The sequence below is a fragment of the Crocuta crocuta genome, unplaced genomic scaffold, assembly GCF_008692635.1.
Source record: "Crocuta crocuta isolate KB4526 unplaced genomic scaffold, BGI_CrCroc_1.0 scaffold190, whole genome shotgun sequence".
In the NCBI taxonomy this organism is placed as follows: domain Eukaryota; kingdom Metazoa; phylum Chordata; class Mammalia; order Carnivora; family Hyaenidae; genus Crocuta; species Crocuta crocuta.
In genome coordinates, this window is record NW_027527955.1 from 7,385,641 (window position 1) to 7,406,047 (window position 20,407).

At 36.2% G+C, this 20,407-nt stretch overlaps 1 protein-coding gene across 1 annotated transcript in view; it reads left to right on the plus strand.

The window, feature by feature from the left end:
- COG6 (component of oligomeric golgi complex 6) overlaps window positions 1–20,407 on the plus strand; it is a 76,190-nt gene that overhangs the window by 40,258 nt on the left and 15,525 nt on the right. Inside the window, exons 14-16 of the mRNA XM_077752577.1 lie at window positions 16,710–16,841; window positions 17,159–17,326; window positions 20,275–20,387. Of these exons, the coding sequence (XP_077608703.1) occupies window positions 16,710–16,841; window positions 17,159–17,326; window positions 20,275–20,387 (413 nt within the window). The remainder of the gene's footprint in view (window positions 1–16,709; window positions 16,842–17,158; window positions 17,327–20,274; window positions 20,388–20,407) is intronic.

Below are 20,407 nucleotides of genomic sequence, written 5' to 3' on the forward strand. Positions count from 1 at the left end.
AATCTCAAGCCTTAGTTTCACTACCAGTTTTCTATAACCAAAAATTTGTAATTAAAGCAAACTTACTATATTTAGGTTAGGGCTAAGATGACATACAGATTGGAAAACTGGAACTCTTACTAAATGTTTTTTTCTAAACAGCGTGCTTATAGTTTTACTCTCTGATGCTCCAGCTTTGTCCTTAAGAAAGTTATGCTTCTTTTAGCTGTATACTGCAATTAATCATGAAAATAAACAAAATAATAAAAAACTCCCCCCCAAAACAAATAAACCACCACAACAAAAATCTGAGAGTCCCAAGAGCTAATATTTTCAGTTGAGCAGTGTGTTGTGGTAAGACCTTAAGGAAGGAATGGATTTATAATAAGCAAACCCTTCTTTATTTTTATTTCATTATTAAGGACTCAGATCTTTTAAGGATGCATCACAATCACCGTACTAGCTTTTTTTAAAAATCATACCACTCTGATCGTCTGGCTATGTTAGACATAGATTTGTAATATAGTATAGAATAGTTAGTAGCATTCCAATTCAGAGTTACCTGGTCAGTTTTTACATTCCTAAGCTCAGAGAAGCTTAGGAGTCTGACTCTCTGTATGACTCAAATTCTTTTGGAAAAGCAACATGAATTTATGGACCTGGACCCATTTATATTTTTTCTGTTGCATGTATTTTTTATACAAGTTTACTACCATCGGTTCTTTTTTTTTAAGATCTTGTTTATTTTATTTTATTAAAAAAATTTTTTTATTGTCAAGTCAGTTAACATACAGTGTTCTTGGCTTTAGGAATAGATTCCCATGATTCATCACTTATATATAACACCCAGTGCTCATCCCAGCAAGTTCCCTCCTCAGTGCCCATCACCCATCCCCCCCCATCAACCTTATTTGTGCTCTGTATTTCAGAGTCTCTTATGGTTTTCCTCTCTCTTTGTTTATATCTTATTTTTCCTTCCCTTCTCCTGTGGTTATCTCTTAAGCTTCTCAGATTCCAACATATGAGTGAAAGCATATGACATCTGCCTTTCTCTGATTTGCAGTTCTGATTGTGTATATGTTTGCATGAGTTCTTAAACAAAAATTTTAAAAAATAATTCATGTGTACTTTGAACATGAACAAGCATGTGCTAGCTGAAGAGAGTACAGTGACAAACAAGATTGGTTGGCCTCAGGTTGCCTCTCCTTTATGGGAAAATAGTGAAATTATTAGTGGTTTCTCTAGAACCACATGTTTTAAGAAAGACATATGCTCAAGGTACAATGCTAGCACAAAAGGAGAAGGGGCCCTCCAGAGACCGAAATGGAAGACTTAAACTTCGAAGGATATGGAATTTAAATAGGTAGAAAAGGGGGTAGATGGAGGTCATTCTAAGTAAACAAAAAGAATATGCAAGAACACAAGCTGTGAGTCACTAGTAAACAAATACTTCATTTCTTTAAAAAAAATCGCCTGGGGGACTCAGTTAAGCGTCCAACTTCATTCAGCTCAGGTCATGATCTCATGGTTTGTGAGTTCAAACCCTGCGTTGGACTTTGTGCTCTCAGCACAGAGCCCACTTCAAATCCTCTGTCCACCTCTCCCTTTGTCTCTTCCCCACTGGTTCTCTTTCTCTTAAAAAAAAAAAAAAAAAAAAAAATTAAAATAAAAATCATTTGGAAAGTGGTGTAGCATGCAGACAGAGAGACCAGGGTGCAGACAGGAAGATTATGGGAGAATCAAGGTGGTTGTTTACGAAAATCATGATCTAAGGTAGAGACTCTAGGAAGAGCCATGAAGGAACACATTCTTAAGGGGTAAAGGTAAACCTTCAAAATTTGGTGACTGATTGAATATGGGTACATGAGAGGGAGATACCTAAAATAATTCCTATGTTACCAACCTGGGAATATTGATATCAATCACAAGTATCTCTAACATAGAAAGAGGGTAAAATTTACAGGCTTACAAGATGATATTGCTCATGTTAATTAGACAGGATACCTTGAGATATCCCATTGTAATTTGTCTAATCTAGTTGGGAGCTGTACAGATTTAGAGAGTTTTACATATAAAAGATAGTTGAATCCATGGATTTGGATGAGGTCACTAGGAATCATGTTAAATAAGAGCAGAGTGCACAGACACACAGTCTTGGGAAACCCTGACCTTTAAGAGAAGAAAAGAAGCCTACCACGGTAAGATGCTGAGAGAGGATGATAGGAGAGGCCGGAGAAAAGTGAGGAAAGGGTTTTATCAGAAAAGGCAAGAGAAAATTTCAAGAAGGAGGACATGGTTAATGACAGATACTGTATAAAGAGTTCTAGTAAAAAAGGACAGCAGATTTGTTATCTTGGACAACATACAGTGATCCCTGACTTACTGAGACCAATTCTAGCTGGGTGGTGAGGACAGAAGCCAGATTGCAGTTTGTGGAAAAGTGCATGGATGTGCATATTACCCCAAGTTTGACCAATTGGAAAACCTGGGCTAAAGACCGAAAATATAATATAGTAGGCATTCATATTTTTGAAACTTAAAAGGGAACAACAAAACAAAATGGTAAAAGGAAAGATGGAATTAAATTTCCGTGATAAATTAGGAACAGGAAAAATTGATTTTTTGAGATCAACAAAATTTGACGACCTTCTGGCAATTCTTTAACCAAAGAGAAAAAGAGAATTAAAAATTATTATATCAGAAATTTGAGCTATTAACCAGAGATAAGAACTAAAATTTTTTATAAAATACCATATTAAAATATAACAGTCTTATGCTAAAATAATCTGGAAATCTGAATAAAAAGAATAATTTTAAGACAATGTAAGTTGACAAAAAGGGTAAAAAATGAAGTGGAAAACTTGAATACACCTGGCGAGGGAAGAAAAATTATTAAAGACCATGCTGGTAGGCTTGGTTCAGATTATACAGATAGCCTCATTCACACCTATGAACAGATAATTATCCAGACACAGGAAAATATAGAAGACTTCCCAGTTCATGTTAGGTGTTGTAACACTAACAGAAAAGCCTTTCAAAGAGTACAAAAGTGAAAATCACAAATCAGTCCCTTTAAATAAAAAGAAAAGTTAAAAATACCATCATGCCAAATCCAGCATTAGGTTCAAAATAAGTATGGGTTATTTGCAGAAATACAAGAATGTTTCAGTGTTGGAAAATACATTAAGTATCTCAGTGTTAAGTAAGAAAACTTTATATTATCATGATAGTTGATCAAATTGTTGGAGGAAGAATCTCAGTAAGTGAGAAAGTGAAAATTCTTCTTTAACCATATGAAGATAAATAAAGCTAACAGCCCACATTATAATTAACACAAAAGCAATACAAGTATTTTCTAAGAAAGAACAAGACAAGAATGCTTGCCAATCACATTTTTTTAATGTTTTATTTATTTCTAGGAGAGAGAGAGAGAGAGAGAGACAGCATGAGCAGGGGAGGGTCAGAGAGAGAGGGAGTCACAGACTGAAACAGGCTCCAGGCTCTGAGCTGGCAGTCAGCACAGAGCCTGACGCGGGGCTCGAACCCACGAACTGCGAGATCATGACCTAAGCAAAAGTTGGACACTCAACCGACTAAGCCACCCAGGCGCCCCACATTTGTAAATAATAGAAAGACCAGATTTAAAAATCAGAGATATATGTTACTTTAAAGGAGGAGACATTAGGTTATTTATAGATGCTATGATTGTCTACTTTAGAAACCCAAGAAAATTCATTGAAAAGTTTTAGAACTAGTAAATATATTTGGAAACTTATTTGGTGACAAGATCAATATACAAAAATAATTTTCACTGGGGCGCCTGTGTGGCTTAGTCGGTTAAGCGTCCGACTTTCGCTTAGGTCATGATCTCGCGGTTCGTGGGTTCGAGCCCCGCGTCGGGCTCTGTGCTGACTGCCAGCTCAGAGCCTGGAGCCTCTTTCGGAGTCTGTGACTCCCTCTCTCTCTGACCCTCCCCTGCTCACGCTGTCTGTCTCTCTCTCTCTCTCCTAGAAATAAATAAAAAATAAAAAATAAAAAAAATAATAATTTTCAGGGAAGGTGGTGAAGTTGGAAGCACCAATAATCTGTCTCTCCCCCCAGACAAAAATTGCACCGACAGAATCTGTCTAATGTCGTTATTTTTGAATTCTGAAATTGAAAGCTTGCAGTTTCTAGGTGAAAGCTTGGACAATAAGTTGTGATTGGTTGTGATAACTTTTGGTCAGTTTCAACTCGGCACAGTAGCAACTGTCTGTCTTCCACCCCTGGCCATGTGACACGCAGCTGTGCACTGGTTCCTGGCCCACGCCGCACACAGCTTGTTGGGCCAGGGTGGACACAAAGATCACTGTCCTCCACATCTCAGGGGATCTGTGCTCTGGTCACAGAGGTGCAAAGAGGAGGGCCATTGAGCTTGCACTCCTCCCATTGCTACAAAACCTCCTCAGGCACAGTGACTTCCTGGGGATTTCAATGGCCAGTGAATTTTTCCCCACCCCCTTAAGTTTTCTTTTTTTCCCCTTGTGGGAGCCAGACATTAAAAACTAAGAATTCAAAAGCAACTCCATACATGAGGATAAATAGAAAGTAACCACACATGTCCAGGGAAAGGAGTAGGCTCAGAAGAGAACTGAGAAGACCTTAAGGTTGTAGCTCAAGCTGATCCTTGGTACAGTGACAGCCTACTTCAGTTAAAAAACGATAACAGGAAATGGCAAACCCAGGAGAAAAGGGAGAATCTGCTTTCCAGACTTAGCAAACAATTACACTGAAATGTTCAGTTTTCAATAAATAATCACAAAGTATACAAAGAGAGGGGGAAGTATGGCCTATTCACAGGAAAAAATGAACAATAAAAACGGTTTCTGAACTACACGGTAGATCTATTAGACGAAGACTTTAAAAACAATTGTGTTAAAGATGTTCAAAGAATTAATGGAAGATATGGAGATAGTCGAGAATAATGTGTGGACAAAATCAAAATATTAATAAAGAGTTGGAAAACCTAAAAAGACACTGAAAATAAATTCTGGATTTGAAAAGTACATTAACTAAAGTGAATAATTCACTCTAAGAATTCATAGCATGCATAGAACATTTTCTAGGATAGAAATAAGCTAGACTACAAAAGAAATCTTAGCAAATTCAAAGAGACTTAAAGCATATCAGCTCTCTTTCCTGACTACAATGGTATGAAGCTGAAATCAGCAACAAGAGGAAAACTGGAATATTCAACATGGAAATTGAACAACACACTCCTGATCAACCAAAGGATCAAAGAAGAATTAAAAGGGAAATAAGAAAGTTTCTTGAGACCAGTAAAAATGGTAATACTATATACCAGAAGTAATGGGATACAGCAAAAACAGTTCTAAGAGGGAAGTTCATAGCAATAAACACTTATGTTAAGAAGCAAGCAAAAAACCCCAAATAACCTTACTCTACACCTTAGGGAACTACAGAAAGAGCGAACTGAGCCCAAAGTTAACAGAAGGAAAGAGATAATAAAGATTAGAGCAGAAATAAATGAAATACAGAACAGGAAAACAATAGAAAGGATTAACTAAGAGTTGGTTCTTTGTAAAGATAAATAAAATTGGCAGACTATTACCTAGACTAACCAAGGAAAATAGAAGACCCAGATCAAAACTATAAATGAAAAAGGAGACATTTCAACTGAGTTTTTGGAAGAGTTTGAGAAGGACTGGTGCTAGTTCTTTAAATTTCTGGTAGAATATAGCAGTGAAGCCATCTAACCTTGGGCTTTTCTTTAAGATTTTTAAACTGATTTTGGGGCACCTGGGTGGCTCAGTCGGTTGATCGTCCGACTTTGGCTCAGGTCATGACCTCACAGCTCGTGAGTTTGAGCCCCACATCGGGCTCTGTGCTGACAGCTCAGAGCCTGGAGCCTGCTTTGAATTCTGTGTCTCCCTCTCTCTCCTCCTCCCCTGCGCATGCTCTGTCTCTCTCTCAAAATAAATAAGCATTAAAAAAAAATTTTTTTTAAGATTTTTTAACTGATTTCACCTCCTTACTAGTAATTGGTCTATTCAGATTTTCTGTTTTTCTCTAATTCAGTTTTGGCAGTTTGCAGTCCTTCTAGGTTGTCCAGTTTATTGGTGTATAGTTGTACATAGTAGCCTCTTATGATCCTTTGTATATTTGTCACATCAGTTGTAGTGAGCACTTAGGACTAACACACACACACACACACACACACAAATGGTTAAAATGGTTACAGAAGTAAATACGGAAGAAAGGAAAGAATAATTTTCCTATATGCCAGATCTCATGGGACTTATTAAATACTAGTTACGTGAATGACTAGTTCCCTTCATTTTATAGTAGCTTATTATCTCTTGTACTCTTTTCATTTTACCATGCCTACTTTGCAAAAACTTACTAATTTCTCTTTTGTACACTGAATGCCCAGCACTGCTAAAGAAAATCATTAGACACGCAGACTGGATTCACTAAAATTCACCATTTCCAGCCTCGATGAAGCCCACCATAATGGCAGTACTACATGTGCTTAAGCAGCCATTCCTATTTACCTTTCACCTGTTTTCTCAAATCTACTATGCTTTCTCCTACTTAGACTGCCAGTTCTTGTTAACATTGGATAATAGGCATCTTAAAATACTTTTGCTAATATATGAGCAAAAAGTGGCATCATTTTTTAAATTTGTATTCCAGTGATTCTAGTGAGAATAAACATTGAAAATACGTTTATTGGCTGTTTGTGAGTTGCTTGTTCATATCCTTAGCCATTTTCCTAGGTTTTGTCTTACTATTTTCTGATATTCTTTATGCATTAGGAATATTAACTGTCACTTTTATTATAGATATTTTCTCCAGGTCATTGTTTGCCTTTTCCATTTGCCTATAGTATTTTCTGACACATTACTTTTCATTTTTACATAGTAAAATCTGAAGGGTTTTTTTTTTGTTTTTTGTTTTTGTTTTTCCCTTTGGAAGTATGTGATGCTTCAAAACTCCCCCACAACCAGAAAGTACAGTTAGAATTTAATATATGATAGAATCTGTCAGTGGGGCAATATTAGATTATTTAGTAAAGTTATTTTGATGCATGTTCTTAGGTGTTTTTGTGCTTTCATTTTTACATCAAATTTTTAATCTATCTGAAGTTTATTTTTGTCCATGCTGAGAAGGAAGGATTTTTCTTATTTTTCCCAAATGGTTATCCATTTATTCTATTTTTACTCAGACTACTAAGTTCTTATTTATTTTATTAAAAGTTGCAAGAAAGTAAAAAAATAAAATGAATAAAATTGAAATGCCATCTTTCAATTAAAACCTAGAACAAAATCAGGTATAAATGGGGGCGAGGGGAAGTAATTGTAATTTGAAGATTTTAAGTGCAAGTTATGTGAGTTTATGGCAGTGGATAGGTTTTGACTATTATTGGTTACTGTCATCATTATCAATAATCCTGCCCTGAAATGTTTTTCTCAGATAGGGATTGGGCTGTATTTAGGGATATTTCAGCAATAAATAGCTGTGGGAATATGATACTGTTTACTGCTTGAATATTGCTTACATCTACAGCCATTGCAGGGTTCCTTAAAGAATTATTCTCCTTTCATTAAATTTTAATGTTTCATATTTTATATTAACTATATTTTTTCTTATTCCGCATCTTGTAAATCATTCACTTGTTTTAAAATACATTCTAGCCTTATAAGGAAAACAACACTTGGAATGGTCTTCATTAACAAAACACCCAAGTGGAAATTTTTGTTAATAAAATTTTAAGTATATGGTAAAATTATTAGGAAGAGTAGCCTTTAAAATAAAGGCATAGCCAGAAATGGGCTCTTTTTATATCATTCCCTCTGTGTTTTTATAAGAACATATTTGGAAACTAGTTCTTTATCTGCTATAAAAAATATATACAAGGACAGCATTTTATTGACAGGTGTATCTTTTCCTAACAAAGCAGTTTGAAGCACTTGAGTATTCAAGTATATGTGTTCCCTTCCTTATCAGCCTCTCTTGAAACTTTCATAACTGCAAACCTAGCAATGTCTAAAGGGAATACAATCTTCCTCACTTACGATGGGGTTCTGTCCTAAAAATATCATTAAGTTGAGAATGCATTTAATACACCTAACCTACAGAACATCATAGCCTGGCTAGCCTATCTTAAACGTGCTCAGAAAACTTACATTAGCCTGCAGTTGGGCAAAATCACCTAACTCAAAACCTGCTTCATAAAGTATTGCATATGTCATGCAACTTACTGAGCCTTGTACTGGCAGTGAGGCACACACTGGTTGTATGAACACAGAGTGGTTATTAGTCATGTACTCTCATGACCGCCTGGCTGACCGGGAGCTGTGGCTTGCTGTTCCTGCCCCGCGTCACAGGGAGAAGGGCACTGCATGTTAATAGCCTGGGGAAGAAAATCAGAATCAAAATTAGAAATATAGTTTCTGCTGAATGGGTATTGCTTTCACACTGTTCTGAAGTCAAAAAAGTCTAAGTTGAACCATCATGAGTCAGGAACCGTTTATATGTATCTACGCTGCAAGGTACACAATGCCATAGCACTTTTTTTTTTTTTAATGTTTTATTTATTTCTAGGAGAGAGAGAGAGAGACAGCGTGAGCAGGGGAGGGGCAGAGAGAGAGGGAGTCACAGACTGAAACAGGCTCCAGGCTCTGAGCTGGCAGTCAGCACAGAGCCCGACACGGGGCTCGAACCCACGAACCGCGAGATCATGACCTAAGCGAAAGTCGGATGCTTAACCGACTAAGCCACCCAGGCGCCCCAGTGCCATAGCACTTTAAGCCAGACAGGCATTCGCTAAAATTCTTTTCATTATAGTGATACTATAATTCTAATTTAATGTGTGTTGATAATGTGTGTAAATGAAACCAAAATAAAATTAATAGTAGGGTTAATTTACCCAGACCTCTGGGGGAAAAAAACTAAACTAAATGGTCCTTTAAAGAAATTATGACTTAAATTCTAGTATTTAGTTCGTGTTTGGAATCTTCTTTTACTGTTCGAAGTGTAGCGTATGGACCAGAAGCTTCGATGTCACTTACGAGCTTCTGAGACATTGAGAAATCTTAGACTTGCCCAGACCTGCCGAGTCCGAGTATGCATTTGAAGATTCTCTGGTTATTCATACGCAGGTTACAGTTTGAGAAGTGCTCTCCTACATGAATAGTTTAATTGTTTGAGTTTTACATTATTCCTTACAGGTTGTTCTGCCAGGAAAAACAGAAACCATGTTCTCGACTAAAATGCTTTTTAGATTTTAAATAAAATTATGTTAAATAAAAAGTTGTAATTATTTGAGGTTATCTCAAACAAATGTTACTTTGTATTTTAAGATTTATCTTGGGTATTTTTATCGACTTAAAAACTTTAATTCCATAAGTAAATACGTAAGACAAGAGGGAATTTTTGGAGGCATCGAATTAGGAGATGGTTTCATGGGTGTATACGTATCTCCAAACTTACCAAATTCTATACGTTAAGTAAGTCCAGCTGTTTGTCACGTCAATCATACCTATCAATAAAGAGGTTTTAAAAAACACTTTAGTTCTGTGTATTGTCAGTTGCTACAACATATATGCATGTAGAGAGAGCACAAGGAGTCTATATATAAAATGAAGAAGTAAGTTTAAAAATAGGAGGGTTTTTTTTTTTTTTGGCTTGTTGGTTTTGTTTTTATTTTTGAAAGTAGATGGGTGAGTGGCCTTCTAAGAAGCTACCGAACAGAAAAATTAGAGGACTTTAAATGGAAGGTATTTGAAAGAATAAAACTAAAGTTGACAGTGGAATAAAGTCTTGAAAACATTTTTTGTAATTATGGTGCAGCCTTTTCATTTTCTTCTAAAAAAAATCAGAGGGGCGCCTGGGGGGCTCAGCCGGTTAAACATCCGACTCTGGGTTTTCGGCTCAGGTCATGATCTCGTGGTTTGTGAGATCGAGCCCAGTGTCTGGCTCTAACCTAACAGCATGGGGCCTGCTTGGCATTCTCTCTCTCTCTCTCTCTCTCTCTCTCTCTTCCCCTCTGCCCCTCCCCTGCTTGCACTCTCTCTCTTCAAATAAATAAACTTAAAAAAAAAGAGACTTACCTATAAAAGGGATGAAAAGTGTCATAGTAAACAGTCACAGGAAGTAGAACTGTTTAGTTTCTAGTTGTATACATTTTTTATAAAGAGACTCTACATAAGGGAAAGGAAGCAAAAATAATAATAAAAACAGGGAAGGGGACAAACCATAAGAGACTTTTAAATATAGAGAACACACTGAGGGTTTCTGGAGAGGGTTGTGGGTGGGGGTATGAGCTAAATAGGCAAAGGACATTAAGGAGGACACTTGTTGGGATGAGCACTGGGTGTTATATGTAGGGGGTGAATCCCTGGATTCTACTCCTGAAATCACTATTGTACTATATGCAGAGTAACGTGGATATAAATTGTAAAAAAATAAACAATAAAAAAAATTTAAAAAGAGAGGTTCTAATATATGGTATATGAACTTTTCAGTAGACTAAATGTTTTTAAATGTGACATTTTTTTAGTTCTACTTTATCAATTGGAAAATGTACATAAAACTTACGAGTGTGTGTTTCATAAAGCTCTTTTGTACATTAATTATGAATGGTCATGTTTATGAATTTTGGATACTTTTATAATTGCTGATTCTCAATGTTTACATAATAAAAAGATCAAATGAACTTTCTTTTTAAGTGGAGATGTAGCTGATAGTACACAAATCTTAAGTATACAGTTAGTTGAATGTTTGTATTTCTGTATGCTTATTAATCCCCATTCAGATCAAAATAGAAAACATTTCCAGCAACTCAGAAGGCTTCCTTATGCCTTTTCTCAGTAGCGCCAAGGCAAACCACTATCTCACTTCAATTTCCTATTTTTGTGTGCTATTTAAATTCACATAAATAGATACATACAGGGGAACTTTTCTGGATCTGAATCCTTTCAATTTAACATATCTGTAAGATTCACCCATGTTGTCTACAGTAATTATTTTTCAATTATTGTGTAATAATTCAATTATAGAAATACACCACAGTGTATTGATGGACACTTGGATTGTTTCCAGTTCTTAGGTATTGTAAATAGGATCCTATGAATATTCTTGTATATGTCTTTGATGGACGTAAGTTTTCATTTCTCTCGTGTATATACACGGGAATGGAATATCTGGGTGATAGGATTGATAGCATTGGTAGATACGGACAGGCATTTTTTTAAAGGGTTTGAACCAATTTACTCCACCAGAAATGTGTGAGAATTTTGTTTGCTCGGCATCCTCTCCAGTACTGGATAGTGCTAATCTTCTCAATTTTAGCCATTGTGAAAATTGTGTGGCGGTATTTCATTTGTGATTTGCACTTTTCTGAAGACTAAACATGTTGATCAGTTTTTCATATGTTTTTTGTTTGCTGGAAATACTCTGTGAAGTGTCTTTTGAAGTCTGTTACCCAGTTTTCTATTGGGTTCTCTGTATTTTGCTTATTGGTTTGTAAGATTTTTTCAGATTGTGTTCTGGATAAAAGTAAACACTACAAATATTTTCTCCCAATTTAACGTGTCGTTTCACTCTCTCAGTGGTGTATTTTGATGAACAGAAGTTCTTCACTTTAGTTTTGTTCTGTATCCTAACTTTTATTCATTTAATCTTTTCCTGCCTGTAGGTAATGAAGTTTCTAAGACACTTGGTTTCTTTAGTGTCCATATTTAGGTCTTTGATCCAGTTCAGATTAATTTTTGACTATGCGATGAGGTTGTGGTCAAGGTTAATTTTTGTTCCATATGAATATCTAGTATATCAAGCACCAAAATCGCAAGGCCGTATATGCATGGATTTATTCTGTGAATGTTTATTCTACCCCCGTTGGTTTATTTGCCTGTCTTTGCACCAGTACCTCACTGTCCCGTGTAATGTTTAACCATTAGAAATCCATCTCACTTGGATGAAGTTAAATTGAAGTTGATAGAAGGATATTAAGTAGATACTTTTCTTCTTTGGAGTTTCTTTCCATTATTTTTACCACAATATTATAAAATTATCTATCATATTTATCTCACAACAGCCATAGTTTTCACTTTGCTTTTGAAGCACGATTCTGACCCATTGCTGATCTGGTACATGTAAAAGTACTTCCCAGAATGTCGGTTTGTTAAATGAAGTGAGTTCAAGTAGTACTTGTATCATTTATCACTGGCTCTAATTAAGGCATGACTCTTGCTTTGAATTTGTGCAGCTTTTACAGACCTTAATTCAAGGGAATCAAAAGAGGATTCTCTTCAGCTATCTCCTATTGGTGCATGAGATTTCTGTCATTGGCCTTTCTGTTTAGTTAGCAATTGAAAAATGAAAATTTTGAAAGATATTCTTTTAAGGTTTTTTTTTGTTTCTAAATAATAGTTCATTAACTTAGAAGAGAATACTGCACATTAAACATTAGGTTCTTAATCATACAGTGTATGTAGCAATACTGAAGCTTCCCTGCAGGATTTGTTAAATTCTTGGTTATTATTTTTCCATTTATGAAAGGTTTTGGGAAACTGAGACACACACACACACGTCGTCTGCCTGTTTCTGTATTAAAGTGTCACACTGCTGGCAGATCTTATTTACATGTACTTACCTAAAGATTCCCGTGAGTGATTTTTTTTTATGACTAGCTTCTGTTCATTTTCTATTACTTACGTATATGCATGCGTGTATATGTAATACCTGTATATTCTAATTAAATTTCTAAAATTATAAGTACACTCATTTCATGAAACAAGTATTTTAGTTTATCTTAAAACATTGAAAACACAAAAAACAAAATAACAGTCATCGATACCTTGTCATCCTGAATTAACTTTATTAACAGGTTGACATTATTTCATTCATCTTGAGGGATAGATTGCTCTATTGTTTTTGTAAAATCGATATGCATAAATTCATTATGAAGATTCGCACCATGCAGAAAAACACAAAGATGAGAGCTTTTTAAAAATACCTTTATTTAAAAATAACATTAGTTAACCATCATTACCGTCAGTTTAACAGCATTCTGGATATCTTTTTAAATTGGGTGAATGAAAAGAAAGTACTTTTATAAAGATGGCTTCATGTTCTGGAGTTTTTCTTAATTCAATTTGAATTTAACAGAAAAGGAAACAAAACTGAAGGAGGTGTGAAACTTGAAATAAATATTTACCATGAAAAACTTTCTCTTCAGTTTTGTCAATCGTGACCTCATGTATTTTGGGGATCTTTTGTTATATGCACACGTTTACAATTGTCAGGTCTTTGATAATAAAGATTGTAAAACGTGTCTTTATTTCTAATAACGTTTTTGTCTTCAAAGTTTATTTTGTCTGACATTAGTATAACTGTTTTAGCTCTCAGTTTTTGTGTACAGAGATTATCATTTCCCCAGCCTATTACTTTCATATGTGTCTTTAAACCATTTTTTAAAAATGTTTATGCAGGTTATTTAGAGCATGAATATGTGCTGCATGAGCAGAGGAGAGGCAGAGAGAGAGGGAGAGAGAGAGAATCCCACGCAGGCTCCGCACTGTCAGGGCAGAGCCCAGTGTGGGGCTCGAATTCACAAGCTGGGAGAACATGATCTGAGCTAAAATCAAGAGTTGGATGCTCAATTGACTGAGCTACCCAAGCACCCCTAAACCTTTTGTTTCTTGAAGACAGCATATAGATAGATGGATCATTTTTTTAAAAATCCATCTGCGAGTCTTTGCTTTTTGGATGCTGTGTGTAATCCATTTACATTTAATTTAATTGATGATAAAGTAGAATTTATGTCTGCCGTTTTGCTATTCTAGTATGTCTTAACTGTTTTTCGTTCCCCTGTCCTTCTATTACTGCCTTCTTTTGTGTTAATATTTTCTAATATGCTCCTTTAATTCCCTTACTGTTTATTTATGTATATGTGTGTGAGAGTGTATGTGTGTAGTTTGCTAGTTTCTTAGTGGTATCCTGGGAATTATAATTAACATCTTAATTTATAACAGTGTAGTTAAGGTTAATACCAACTTACTTTCAATAGCACACAAAAGCTTTACTCTTAAGTGGACCAGGTCTCCTCTTCCTTTATACTATTATTGTTATTATTATACTTTCTACACTGTATGCTCACTAACATAGAATTGTAAGTATTGCTTCATGCCTTTATCTTTTAAATCAGGAGGGAAATTCCATTATAAATGGAAAGTACATTAATATTTTCTTTTATACTTACCTATATCAAAACCTTTACTGGTATTCTTTATTTCTTCATGTGAATTTGAGTTACTGTCTAGTGTTCCTGTATTTTAGCCTGAAGTATTCCTCATATTTCTCTTTCTTTTTTTTTTTTTTTAATTTTTAAATGTGTATTTATCTTCAAGAGAGATGGAGAGACAGCACAATCAGGGGAGGGGCTGAGAGTGAGGGAGACACAAAATCGGAAGCAGGCTCCAGGCTCTGAGCTGTGGGCACAGAATCCTTTGTGGGGCTTGAACTCACAAACCTCAAGATCATGACCTGAGCCAAAGTCGGACAGTCAACCGACTATGCCACCTGGGTGCCCCAGGATTCCACCTTTTTGTTGTAGAACAGGTTTGCTAGTGAAGAATTGTTTTCCTTCATTCTTGAAGAATAAGGTTTACTGGATATAGAATTCTTTGTTGACAGTCTTTCATTCAGCCCTTGATTATACCATCCAGTGCCTTCTGGCCTCCATGTTTTCTGATGAGAAATCAGCTGTTAATCTTATGAGAATCATTTGTTATAATCATTTACTTCTCTCTTACTGCTTCCAGATTCTGTCTTTGCTTTTTGACAGTTTATGTGATGTGTTTTAGTGTGAAACCACGTAAGTTTATTCCACGTGGAGTTTGTAAGTTTCTTAGGTGCTCAGCTTAGTGTTTTGTTTTAATCACATTTGTGAAATCTTTGTCATTAACTCTTCAGGTATTCTTTGTGCATTCCTTTCTCCTTCGAAGATCACCATTGTACTTAACATTGATGGTGTTCCATAAGTCTCTGAGGCTCTGTAAGTTTTCTTTCATTTTTTTTCTTTCTGTCCCTCAGACTGGATAATCTTAATTGACCTGTTTTCAAGTTCACTGATCATTGTTCTGAAGTTCAGTCTACCTATTCAGGTGTGCCATCAAGCCCCTATAGTGAGTTTTTCATTTTAGTTATTTTCAGCTATAAAATTTCTATTTGGTCATTTTTTAAATCATTTTTATCTCTTTATAAATATTCCCTATTTGATGAGACATTGTCTTCGTACTTTCCTTTAGTTCATTAAAATGGTTCCCTTTCATTTTTTGAGCATACTTAAAATAGCCTATTTTGAGGTGCCTGGCTGACTCAGTCAGTTGGGTGTCTGACTTTTGATCTTACCTCGGGTCATGATCTCACAGTTTGTGGGTTTGAGCCCCACACTGGGCTCTGTGCTGATGGCAAACAGCCTTCTTGGGATTCTGTCTCTCCTCTGTCCCTTACCTACTGTGCTCTCTCTCTCTCTCTCTCTCTCAAAATAAATTCTTTAAAATAAAATAGCCAGTTCAGATGTTTTGTGTAGTAACTCCAATGTCTAGGCTTCCTCTGGGGAAGTTCCTATTGACTATTTTTTCCATGCATGGACCATGTTTTTTTGTTTCTTCACATGCCTTGTAATTTTTGGTTTTGTTGCTTTAATGAAGGAGAGGGAAGGTTTTCAGAGGTCCATACTTTGCTATTCCTGCGGATGTCACTTATGTATTAACTTTTCTATATAAAACATTCTTAATATAAATCCAGGTATTTAAAAATCCTTATACTTTTCTGTCTGACACAAGGCTTTGATCTCTTACATGGCCTTCTAAGTATCAGATTTTTTTTTTTAAATAAAGTCTGACTATAATAAGTACTCAACAAAAATTCACAAATACATCTTCTTGGATATCATGATGCCAGCAAGTAGGGAGAATGAACTTGGCATACCTTCCAGTTACTGAGTACCTAGTACTCTGCCAAGTAGTTTAAATGCAACAATCCTACTTAATCCTCAAAGAATCCCTCTGAAGCTTTGCGAAGTTAAAGAACTTATCTAGGACCACACAACTAGTAATTGGTAATCTAAAATGTAAAACTAATCTTTAACTTCAGTACTAAAGATTTTAGTGGCAGTGTTATACTGTGTAGAATAGTATGTACTGTATAACTGTCAAGTGTGTAGCCCAGAGACTGATCTGAAAATCACCTGTGGTGCTTATAGAAAGATGGATTCCTAGACCCCAAACCTATGCATATTGAGCCAACATTTTTGAGATATGGTTCTGAGGGTGGATGATGATTCTCAATTATATTGTTGTTGGGGGAGTGTTCGTTTCTGGATTGTGTTGGCTAAAAAAGCAAAACAGTAGGCCATTTCAAATCTGTATAAAAGTATAATTCTGCATCAAAGACCTCTGAGTTTTCTTATAACTTTTGAATTTTAGAAGTATAAATTCTTCTAATTGTGGGAAGAATATATTAATTCTGTAATAATTTAACAAAAATCTTTTGTGTCACTTTGTGCTTATTAGTACAAGCTGTTGGTAAATTCTAGATTTTGTAATGCCAGCCAAATCTTTACGTCTTTTATATGTATTACTTTACTGTGAATTGGATTTATTTATACCTTAAAATTTAGTGGAAAATATAAGCAGTGGATGAACCACCCTTTATTTTAGGTTGAACTTCCACCACCTGATCTTGGACCAAGTTCTGCATTAAATCAGACACTCACATTGTTGCGTGAAGTTTTGGCATCTCACGATTCTTCGGTTGTACCATTAGATGCCCGTCAAGCTGACTTTGTGCAAGTATGTTGTAAATCATTTTTAATGATTATTTATTGCTCCTCTATGATACATCCTTTTGAAATTCTGGCATTTTATAACCCATGCATTGTAACAATCCCTCTCATTGATTTTTCTCTCACATATCAAATCGGCTCCCTTTAATTTAAAAAGTATTTTATTCAGTGATGCTCATTGTAAAAAACATTACCATACCATTTAATCTTATCGATTGCCCCCCTTCCAATTAGTTTGACATTCTTTCTGAAGTACTGTTAACCCAGGTCTGCATCACTGATTGGGGAATAAAATATAAATTTCATTTTATCTTTCATTTATAGGTTTTATCATGTGTCTTGGATCCTCTCCTCCAGATGTGTACTGTATCTGCCAGCAATTTAGGCACAGCTGACATGGCCACTTTCATGGTAAATTCACTCTATATGATGAAGACAACACTAGCTCTATTTGAGTTCACTGACAGACGACTAGAAATGCTACAGTTTCAGGTAAATTTTATCATAAGATGACTGCTCACTGTGATGGAGCCTTTTTTTCTGTATATGATCTCAGTTACTGGCTTTAATCCAATTTCAGTGACCTAATTTCTATAATCCTTTGGTATATAGTCTGATGGAAGTACACACACGCATACATGCACACGCACACATATTCGGTATTTCAGTTTTGTTTGGGGAAGTCAGAATATGTAATGAGTATGATATTTTATTCAAACCATAGTATGTGATGATAGAATGAAGCTTTTCTTATTGATTGGAACAGCAATTTTGTATGCAGATTTCAGCTGCTGAACTGTGAATAATATGCTATATTTTCCAAGCTTTCTAGCTAGTGCAGAAGGTGTTACAGAGGACAGATATATTTTTATCTATGTGTAAACCAGTGTGAGGCAAAACATTACAAATTGTTATACCAATGACTCTAGTCCTATAAACCAAGTGGTATCATTTAAGAGTTTGTAAAGTGGCTAAGCCGTTTATAAAATTTGCCAGATACTTGGTTTCTGATTTTGAAATAGTGACTTTTGGTATATACAATATTTTTTTAAAAAAACTCTGACTGTTCTGTGTAATTACAAGTATGTAAGTAATTTGTCAGTGGCTATAGTAAAAATGTATTTGTAAAGTTTTGGGGTTTCCTAAGGAATGAGTTTTGATAAATCTAAATGTGATATTTTATTAATTTCTCATTCCTCCTTTTAAAAGAAATATAATGAGGTATGATTAATTTTCCTTTCTTACATAACTCTTGTTTCTTGTGGAATTAATAAAATTCTTTTTTTAAGGAGCACCTGGATGGCTCAGTCAGTTGAGCATTTGACTATAGATTTTGGCTCAGGTCATGATCCCAGAGTCGTGGGATCGAGCCCAGTGTTGGGCTCCATGCTGAGCGTGAAGTCGTACTTAAGATTCTCTCTCTCTCCCTCTGCCTCTCTCACTCTCTCTCAAATAAAAATTTAAAAATTCTTTTTTTTAAAAAAATTCATTGGTTTTTACTACATTTATCTCTAATTCCACTCCTAAACCCTGCCATCTGTCTAAATCTTTTTTCAAGATGTTCAGATATATCAGGTGTTCATCAGTCTGTTTTATCACCAGTTACCTGCATTCCTTAAATACTCCATAGTCGTATTTTGCATTCCAAGGAGACCAGCCCCAGTGTGAAAGTGCTTATGAAGCTGATCCTTACTTCATGCCGGGTGATAGGCTGTTGGCCAGTGCTAGTTGACCAGCCCAAAGCTGTGACAGAGGACTTTACTGTGATGTCGATACTGGAAGGTGTGGCTTATTTAGGCCTCCAAAGAGATTTTACCTTGTTGAGTAAAAAATTCTTGATGTTCAGACATTTTCTATTAATAGCCTATTAGTTTTCTTCCACTCTTACTTACCTTCTTCCAGTGTTTCACATAAGGAGTCCAGGCTAGTCTGATTCCCTTTTCTTTGTTGTAACTTACTCTGTCCATCTGGAAGCTTGTAAGGATTTTCATTTGAGTTCAGGTAGTTCCTCAGGGTATTTCTTGGTATGTCTCTTTCTCCATTTGGATTTTGCAGAGCCATTTCAGTCTGAAGATTCAAGCCTTTATTTTGCTCAATAAAGTTTCCTATTATCTAATTAATTACCACTTTTCCATCTGAAACTTTTTTATTCTGAAGTTCCTGCCTTTATTGATGGTTTTATCTCCAGAATCTCTCTTTTAGTATCGTTTCATATCTCTTTAATCTTTCTTTGATGTTACCTTATTACTTTTCTTCCATTCTTCTTCAGATGCTAATTTGATTCTCAGCAGTAACTCTTTCTTTAAATGTTTATTTTCGTGCATCTTGTTTTTCTTTGATTTCCAGTAAGTCTAGTGACTAAGAGCTCTAATGGTACTTTCTCAGACATTTACTTGAAAGAAAAAAATAAAATACTCCACGTCTTTTAATATAAGAGTTGCCTCTGGAAAAGTTACCCCTTCTAGTTATCCAGATGGGCTTTCTCTTAGAACACACTCCCCTTTTCTAAGTTAGTTGTAAAGTTTTTAGGGGGAGGGACTCGTCCGCTGTTGGAGTTACTTGGACAACAGAAGCAATCAGGCGGCGACAACACAGTTGTTAGCATCCTGTGCCACTGGCGGACCAGCTGGTGAAACTGAGGGAACTCCCTGGTCAGGGAAGGAAGGCAGATCCCCAGACTCTCAGGCCTGTACTGGTAAAAGTAAGGGAGCAGCAGACTCCTTCCCGCCAGGCATACTTCCTCCCATCAGGGTGGGCCGCTCCTGTGGATTCTGTCCCCGTTAGCAGTAGATGGCCTCCCCAGAGATGATACAGAGCAGGGGAGCACACGCCACTCACCTCTGCTAGCCAAGTCTCCATGCGCAGCTCCTAGACTGGAAATCCTTGACCAACCTTCTTCTGGGTCCTCAGCTCTTGGCTAGTTGTCACAAACCTGCGTTCTCCCCAGGAGAAGCCTGTTGCCTCCAGGCGTCTCCCGGCAGCACTTCATAGGTTGAGTCAGTCCAGCAAGTTGGGCGGGTGAGGGAATGTGGAGGTCAGGAACATCAGGCCTTCATTTCCCGGAAGTCTTTCTCAGTATTTTTTATTGTGGTTACCTTTTAATGTTCTTCGTTTGTTTGTTTCTTTGTGATTTGTTCATTGCCATCTTTTAAAAGAGCTAAGAAGCCACTCAAATTTTTTGACTAGTGGCTAGTCCTGGAATCCTCTCTAATGATCATTTTTAAAATGAGACCTTCTCTCTCCTGTTTGTAGGAGGACTTCCTCTTTGGGGGAAGGAAAAGATTTCATCACAGAAGCAGCCCCCGTGCCTCATGGTCTGGCCTCATGCACTGCAAGGAGCAGGTCCATGAAGACGAGCTGACTCCCGGCTGGTCTATCTGGACTCTCGTTGGCCTTACTCCGCTTTTAAAGTATTTTCTCTCTGCTGTATTTTCTTTTAGATTGAAGCGCATTTGGACACACTTATAAATGAGCAAGCTTCTTATGTTTTAACTAGAGCAGGCTTGAGTTACATCTATAACACCGTACAGCAGCATAAACCTGAGCAGGTAAGCACGTGGGTGTTCCTCGTTA